Here is a 9,141-nt window from a genome sequence, read left to right as displayed (position 1 = left end):
AGAACCAGGGGTCACAGTCTCAGGATAAGAGGGGTCGGCCATTAAGGACTGAGATGAGGAGGAATTTCTTCACTCAGAGGATGATGAATCTGTGGAATTCTCTGCCCCAGAGGGCTGTGGAGGCTGCGTCTCTGAATATATTCAAGGCTGCGATAGATAGATATTTGGACTCTCGGGGAATCGAGGGATATGGGGATCGGGCGGGAAAGTGGAGTTGAGGTCGATGATCAGCCATGATCTTATTGAATGGTGGAGCAGGCTCGAGGGGCCGAATGGCCGACTCCTGCTCCTATTTCTTATGTTCTTATGTTTGGCAGTGTTGGTAGGTGACCCTACACCTTTCTCTTTTCCTCTAATTCCACAATCCGACTTGAACCCGTCTGGGTGGAATAAGAATGGTCAAGGCTCACTACGCAGTATTCTTTTAACTGTTTGTTACACTGCGGATAACAAACAACAAACACCTTCAAACACCACTCACCCCGGCGATCTTCCAGAGGAGCAGGTTTCCATATATGCGCTTGATCAAACCCGCCCGCAGTTGCCTTGCAAGTCGCTGAGGTTTGCCCCTAAACACACCCCTTTTATAGTACAAAGGTCCTACCCGGGACAATGATTGATGCAATCCACCCTTCGTGTACCATTTCTTCACCTCCCATGCCCGGTCAGCGAACAGTCCATTATCACAGAATCATAGACATTTACAGCACAGAAGGAGGCCATTTCGGCCCATCGTGTCCACGCCGGCCGACCAAGAGCTACCCAGCCTAATCCCACTTTCCAGCTCTCGGTCTGTAGCCCTGCAGGTTACGGCACTTCAGGTGCACATCCAGGTACTTTTTAAATGCGGTGAGGGTTTCTGCCTCTACCACCCTTTCAGGCAGTGAGTTCCAGACCCCCACCACCCTCTGGGTGAAGAAATTTCCCCTCAAATCCCCTCTAAATCCCCCCCCCAATTATTTCAAATCTATGCCCCCTGGTTGTTGACCCCTCTGCTAAGGAAAATAGGTCCTTCCTATCCACTATATCCAGGCCTCTCATAATTGTATACACCTCAATAAGGTCTCCCCTCAGCCTCCTCTGTTCCAAAGAAAACAACCCCAGCCTATCCAATCTGTCCTCATAGCTAAAATTCTCCAGTCCAGGCAACATCCTCGTAAATCTCCTCTGTACCCTCTCCAGTGCAATCACATCTTTCCTGTAATGTGGTGACCAGACCTGCACGCAGTACTCCAGCTGTGGCCTAACTAGTGTTTTATACAGCAGTGGCTACACTTCAAAAGTACTTAATTGGCTGTAAAGCACTTTGGGACGTCCGGTGGTCGTGAAAGGCGCTTTAGAAATGCAAGTCTTTCTTTATTTAAACTAGTGCATGATCTAAACCCCATCGTACGGAGCTCAGTGACCAGCCTGCACACTTTGTTCTGTTCTCCGTGTTGTCAGACCAGCATTCCTTGGAGTAGAAACAGTTCACATGGAGACTGTTGTCAAGGGATACACTTTGGGTTTGTTCTCGCAGGACAGCGTGCGGTTTTACTTGGAGCTGGTGAACTTGGTCACCACCTTTGTCCCTTCAGACACGGTGTGCTTGGCCAACTCCCCAGGCAGCAGCAGGCGCCCGGCGGTCTGGCTCTCCCGGGAGCTGATGGAGCGGCGCTTGTTGTAACGGGCCCGGCGGGAAACCTCACCCGCGATGCGCTCGAAAATATCGTTCACAAACGAGTTCATGATGCCCATGGTTTGGGAGGAGATGCTGGTGTCGGGGTGAACCTGCTTCATCACTTTGTAGTTGTCTGGAGAAGTACCACCAGTGCTGCCTCCGCAAATCCCCTGGGAGGACAGACGCACCAACGTTAGCGTCCTCGACCAGGCCAACATCCCCAGCATCGAAGCACTGACCACACTCGACCAGCTCCGTTGGGCGGGCCACATTGTTCGCATGCCTGACACAAGACTCCCAAAGCAAGCGCTCTATTTGGGACTTCTACACGGCAAGCGAACCCCAGGTGGGCAGAGTAAACGTTTCAAGGACACCCTCAAAGTCTCCCTGATAAAATGCAACATTTTCACCGACACCTAGGAGACCCTGGCCAAAGACCACCCTAAGTGGAGGAAGAGCATCCGGGAGGGCGCCGAGCACCTCGAGTCTCGTCGCCAAGAGCATGCAGAAACCAAACGCAGACAGCGGAAGGAGCGTGCGGCAAACCTGCCCCACCCACCCTTTCCTTCAACCACTGTCTGTCCCACCTGTGACAGAGACTGTAATTCCTGTATTGGACTGTTCAGTCACCTGAGAACTCACTTTTAGAGTGGAAGCAAGTCTTTCTCGATTTCGAGGGACTGCCTGTGATGATGATGATGATGTAGATGGAATAACTCTCCTTCCTCGACTTTCTGTGCTTCTTGCTGCTCTTCGGTGGTGTTTTCTCAGCTCCTTTCTTGGCAATTTGTTTCTTTGTGTCAGCCATCGTCTCGTTCAGTCCGGTGCAGATTGGGTTGTGGAAGTGGCCATCGTGGACAGTCCTGTTCTTTCCCTTCACAATGCGGACTTGTCCCGAGTGATGACTTGCCATGAAGGAATTTATTGCAGATGGTTGAGTGCAGCGAAGGTTCACCAGACTGATTCCCGGGATGGCAGGACTGACATATGAAGAAAGACTGGATCGATGAGGCTTATATTCACTGGGATTTAGAAGAATGAGAGGGGATCTCATAGAAACATATACAATTCTGACGGGATTGGATAGGTTAGATGCAGGAAGAATGTTCCCGATGTTGGGGAAGTCCAGAACCAGGGGTCACAGTCTAAGGATAAGGGGTAAGCCATTGAGGACCGAGATGAGGAGAAACTTCTTCACTCAGAGAATTGTGAACCTGTGGAATTCTCTACCACAGAAAGTTGTTGAGGCCAGTTCATTAGCTATATTCAAAAGGGAGTTAGATGTGGCCCTTACGGCTAAAGGGATCAAGGGGTATGGAGAGAAAGCAGGAATGGGGTACTGAAGTTGCATGATCAGCCATGATCTTATTGAATGGTGGTGCAGGCTCGAAGGGCCGAATGGCCTACTCCTGCACCTATTTTCTATGTTACTATGTTTCAAAAAGGAGTTGGTTAAGTGTCGGAAGGAAAAAAAAAGGGCTACGGGGAAAGGGCGGGGGGGGGGGGGGTGAGACGTGCTGAGAGTCGGCATGGGCTCGATGGGCCGAATGGCCTTCCGTGCTGTAACCGTTCTGTGGTTCTATGAAGCTATGGGAAAAAGAAAGTATCGGAATGATTGAAGACTGCACTTTATTGTTCTTGGGATGTGGGCGACACTGGCCTGGATCGCCCTGGGATGGCGTTGAACCTTCTACGTGAATGGCTGCAGTTGTTGGGGTGACGGTACTTCCGCAATGGTGCGAGGGGGAGCGTTCCAGGACCAGCGACGGATTGTCCAAGGCAGGATGGTGTGTGACGTGGAGCGGAGCCTGGAGCATTACTTCTCCTGAACTTCTCAGTGCAGGAGCGGACGGTGCAGTCAATGTAACCTTGCGGCATTGCACCGGGCCATCCTGCCGATTGTACACACCGCAGCCACAATGAGATGCAATTATCCAGGTACCTAACTCTGTCCGAATGTGACTGGACACTGCAGCTGAGCTTAGGTTTATCAGAAACTTACATCCAGAGACAAGAAAATGGTGCAGCACAATTATTAAAAAATTGCAAGCTATGGGCAAGAAATAATCGATAAATTACCAATAGTGCATCGCTCGCATACTTGTACTGAAAGAAAGAACTTGCATTTCTATAGCGCGTTTTACAACCCCAGGATGCCCTTAAGCACTTTACAGCCAATGAATCACTTCTAGAGTGTAGTCACTATTGTAATGTGGGAAACGCGGCAGCCAATCTGCGCACAGCAAGCTCCCACAAACAGCAACGTGATAAATGACCGGATAATCTTTTTTTTTACTGATGTTGGTCGAGGGATAAATATTGGCCCCAGGACACCGAGGATAATGCCCCCTGCTCTTCTTCGAAAAAGTGCAGTGGGATCTTTTACATTCACCTGAGAGGGCAGACAGGGCCTCGGTTTAACGTCTCATCCAAAAGGTGGCACCTCCGACAGTGCAGCGCTCCCTCAGTACTGCCCCTCCGACAGTGCAGCACTCCCTCAGTACTGCCCCTCCGACAGTTTGGCGCTCCATCAGTACTGCCCCTCCGACAGTGCAGCGCTCCCTCAGTACTGCCCCTCCGACAGTGCGATGCTCTCTCAGTACTGCCCCTCCGACAGTGCGGCGCTCTCTCAGTACTGCCCCTCTGACAGTGCAGCACTTCCTCAGTACAGTCCCTCCGAAAGTGCAGCACTCCCTCAGTACTACCCCTCCGACAGTGCAGCACTCCCTCAGTACTGCCCCTCCGACAGTGCAGCACTCCCTCAGTACTGTCCCTCTGAAAGTGCAGCACTCCCTCAGAACTACCCCTCCGACAGTGCAGCACTCCCTCAGTACTGCCCCTCCGACAGTGCGGCACTCCCTCAGCACTGCACTTCGAGTGACAGCATGGATTAAGCAACAGAAGATAAGTTTGTTTCTGCAGCATATATTGCATAACTGATGGCAGATTTCCCAGAAAGACTGCTTTGAATATCAGAATATTTTTTGCTTATTACCCACGGAGTTGTCCTTTGATTCTGCATAGTCAGGCTCGAAGGAGGTATCCTGCAGGTCCTCAAAAGTTAAGTTAAAAATAATTAAAGATGTTGTAAAGCATATTTCCCAGATCCCACAATGGGTGATAAAAGAGAGCTCGGCATCAAATGAATGGGAAAACCAAAATCACAGATTAGTCATAAAACAGATGATTAAATTTACATATTATAATCCAGTCTGGTGTCTCACAAATCACTTCTATAATTGATAGAACATATTAAAATCATTCATTGAAATTTTATCTCTATAATGTATGATAGTCACATGCAGATTTGAAATATGAGTGAAAAAATGACTCAAAATTTCAAATGCAAAAATACATGTATCTGTTACAGGATCACCATTAAACTATCACCAATCACAGCGAGTGAAGCAACGATGAAGAGGGAAAGAATGAAAGAAAGACTTGCATTTATATAGCGCCTTTCACGACCACCGGACGTCACAAGACGCTTTACAACCAATGAAGTAAAGAATGTCATTCGCGGTCTTCATATTCCATTTACATTCCTCGAACACCAACTTATGTTTCATAACAACTGCATGTTTTATGATTGTAAAGAAAGAGATATTCATTCATTTCAGTCACACTCTCGTTCAAGTCCTATTTTAGGTGCTAAAATAAATCTGTTTCCCACGCTTCAAACCTCAAACTACATCTCTCTATTCTAAATCCTGTCGACCTATCCCTAACCACACCCCCTCTATCCCTAACCGCACCCCCTCTATCCCAAACCACTCCCCTCTATCCCTAACCACACCCACTCTAGCTCAATACACACCCCCTCTATCCCAAACCACTCCCCTTTATCCCAAACCGCACCCCCTCTATCTCAAACCACACCCCCTCTATCCCAAACCACTCCCCTCTATCCCAAACTGCACCCCCTCTATCCCAAACCGCACCCCCTCTATCTCAAATCGCACCCCCTCTATCCCAAACCACACCCTCTCTATTCCAAACCTCACCCCCTCTATCCCAAACTGAACCCCCTCTATCCCAAACCGCACCCCCTCTATCCCAAACTGAACCCCCTCTATCCCAAACCGCACCCCCTCTATCCCAAACCACTTCCCTCTATCTTAAACCACACCCCCTCTATCTCAAACCACACCCCCTCTATCCAAAACCACTCCTCTCTATTCCAAACTGAACCCCCTCTATCCCAAACCGCACCCCCTCTATCCCAAACCACTCCCCTCTATCTTAAACCACACCCCCTCTATCCCAAACCGCACCCCCTCTATCGCAAACCACTCCCCTCTATCTCAAACCACTCCCCCTCTATCCCAAACCGCACCCCCTCTATCCCAAACCACTCCCCTCTATCTCAAACCACATCCCCTCTATCCCAAACCACTCCCCTCTATCTCAAACCACATCCCCTCTATCCCAAACCACTCCCCTCTATCTCAAACCACACCCCCTCTATCCCAAACCACTCCCCTCTATCTCAAACCACACCCCCTCTATCCCAAACCACTCTCCTCTATCCCAAACCACTCCCCTCTATCCCAAACCACTCCCCCTCTATCTCAAACCACACCCCCTCTATCCCAAACCACACACACACCACCCCTCCTCCCCCCGGGGAACAATACCCCCCTCCCCCCGCCCGATACCAATCTATACCTCCCCCCACCTCCCCTGGGTATCAATCCCCCCTCCCCCCGGTACCAAACCCCCCCGCACACTTGCTTGTTCTTTACGTCATTCTTTCACCTGCCCCAATCGCTTTCGGGGTATGGAAGTGAATCTTGGGCTGTACAGAGCCTCGGTTACACCCCCCATCTGAAGTAACTGCGTTCTGGCCCCCCGCCCCTCAGGAGCGATAGGTTGGCCTTGGAGAGGGAGCGGCGCAGATTCACCAGACTGATAGCCGGGGTTTAAAGGGTTAAATGATGAGGACAGGTTACATAAACTCGAGTTGTATTCCCCTAGGTAAAGGGACTGAAGGGTGATCCATGATCGAGGTGGTTAAGCTGTATAAAGGAGTTGGTGGGAGAGATGCGGAGAAATTATTTTCTCTGGCGGGGGAAATCCAGAACAAGTGGGCAACAGCTTAAAATTAGAGCTCGACCGTTTAGGAGTGAAATTAGGAAGCACCTTGTGACACGGAGAATAGTGGGAATGTGGAACTCTGTCCCCCACAGGGCTGTGGGTCAACTGGAGCCTTCAAGACTGAGCTCGACTGATTTTTTTTTAGGTAAAGGTATCAAGGGATATGGTGCAAAGGCAAAGATCCACCATTCCATGGCAGCACATTCGAGGGGCTGAATGGCCTCCTCCTGTTTCTATCCACATCACAATCCTCCACCAGTTCAATTAAGACCTTTTAAGGATTGCTGAGCATATACTGATTTCACCCACCGGTTGATGCAAAGCAGAAATCTTCGCTTCTAAATTGAATGCATAAATTAATCGTCACCGTTACAAATTGGCTATTTTTATCTCCATAGTGCAAAAATCCGAATGCAGGCATAACATTCTTTGCAAAATCAGCTATGTATTCATCGGGTCGCAATTATAATTAAACGGGGGAATGCAGCACAATTGAACTGTACCTCCTTAAAGTAACGGTCATTGTTAGTGACAGAAATTCAGTGTTAGTTCATCGGTGACAACGATTAAACCCCTTCCCTTCAGTTAACTATTGTCCCATCGATTAACTTAATTCTGCTCAGAGGAATGGAGCATGTAGTTCATAAAGCATTCTGATCAGGCCACAGCGTCTAACCAGCAGAAAACAAAACTCCCTGGCCCTTCCGCCTATAAGACCATTATTAAGATGAATGAAGCCATCGATTATTCTGGGTACCTTGATGGCAGTTTGCAAAATGAAATATAAATCCAAGCCATTATTATTCACTTTAAGATCACTTAGCTGATCATGGGCAGAGCACACTGGGACGCGATGCTATCGCCTTCAAATGCACCCGGTACCTTCCAAGGTGAATAATTAGTCATTCGATATACAACTATGATTCACCTATGACAGATGCAGCTACTTAGGGGTTTCGTGGACAGTTGTCTGATGAATTACCGACTCGAAGGAGGATGGATTGATTATTCAATAGGAAGTGGGTGTGCTTCCGATTATTAGATCCAATATCGGAGACACCGATACTCTTTTTTTCCAAAGCTACATTTCCTACTTATTGATTATTCTAATGGCAGTGTATGACAGCAGCCTCTTTAGGATTGTAAGCAATGCGTCAAAAATAGCTTCCCCGGAAGTGGTGTCGGTTCTGCGTAGACCGTTCGAGGCTGGCTCGTGGTTGCTGAGAGATCAAGGTCGATCTCAGTAACTGTTCTGAGTGCAACGAGAAATGATGTAAAAAGGCAATGCTGTCAGGGACGATAATACCAAGGGGAGACTGCAGGGTTGGCGTGCGGGTGTGGATTACTGATAGAAAGAAAAAGAGAGAAAGATAGAGAGAAAGGAAGAAAGTTACATTTATATAGCGCCTTTCACGCCCACAGGACTTTGCAAAGTGCTTTATAGCCAAATAAGTTTAGTCACTCTGCGTACAACTGTTCTGACAAAAGCCCAACTCTGAAACGTTACCGTAGTAACTTAATTCCAACCTTCTCAACTTCTTCATCAACACAACACAGATTTCATACATTGGCTCTTTTAATTCTTGGGATAAGTACAACTCATCCCTAAGGGTGGTTAAGTTTGGGGCTTTTAGCGTGTCTCGGACCTCCATCTTTTTTTTCTATTCCTGGGATGTGGGCGTCGCTGGCAAGGCCGGCATTTATTGCCCATCCCTAATCGTCCCTTGAGAAGGTGGTGGTGAGCCGCCTTCTTGAACCGCTGCAGTCCGTGTGGTGAAGGTGCTCCCACAGTGCTGTTAGGGAGGGAGTTCCAGGATTGTGACCCAGCGACGATGAAGGAACGGCCGATATATTTCCAAGTCAGGATGGTGTGTGACTGGGAGGGGAACGTGGAGGTGGTGGTGTTCCCATGCGCCTGCTGCCCTTGTCCTTCTAGGTGGTAGAGGTCGCGGGTTTGGGAGGTGCTGCCGAAGAAGCCTTGGCGAGTTGCTGCAGTGCATCTTGTAGATGGTACACACTGCAGCCACGGTGCGCCGGTGGTGGAGGGAGTGAATGTTGAAGCCATCTTATTTAGGACAAAGTGGTTTCTGTTACCTGGATTGTTGCAGTTTGGAGAAAGCACAGTGCTCATATATTCCCTGATGAACAGGCATTATCTACCTCTCCTCCTTTAAGATGCTCCTTAAAACTTACCTCTTTCACTTGGCTTTTAGTCGCCTGTCCTGATACCTCCTTGTGTGGCTCGGTTTCAAATTTTGTCTGATTACGCTCCTGTGAAGCGCACTGGGACATTTTACTACGTTAAAGGTGCTATATAAATTGTAAGGGGATAAAATTCTGTGGAGACAGGCAGATGGTCACTAAAGTGAATATTGAAGGCAGTG

General features: G+C 48.7%; 1 protein-coding gene across 1 annotated transcript; it reads right to left on the bottom strand.

Moving 5' to 3' along the window:
- Positions 1-1,533: 1,533 nt before the first annotated feature.
- On the bottom strand, positions 1,534-2,573 carry LOC139269262 (histone H2B 1.2-like). Its single transcript, XM_070888350.1, has 2 exons — positions 2,345-2,573; positions 1,534-1,793 (listed from the first exon to the last, which is right to left on the bottom strand). Exons 1-2 carry the CDS (start codon positions 2,571-2,573, stop codon positions 1,534-1,536), a joined length of 489 nt encoding a protein of 162 aa, XP_070744451.1.
- Positions 2,574-9,141: the final 6,568 nt, after the last annotated feature.

This window comes from Pristiophorus japonicus, chromosome 8, assembly GCF_044704955.1.
Source record: "Pristiophorus japonicus isolate sPriJap1 chromosome 8, sPriJap1.hap1, whole genome shotgun sequence".
NCBI lineage: Eukaryota > Metazoa > Chordata > Chondrichthyes > Pristiophoridae > Pristiophorus > Pristiophorus japonicus.
This window is presented reverse-complemented; position numbering and strand designations above follow the sequence as displayed.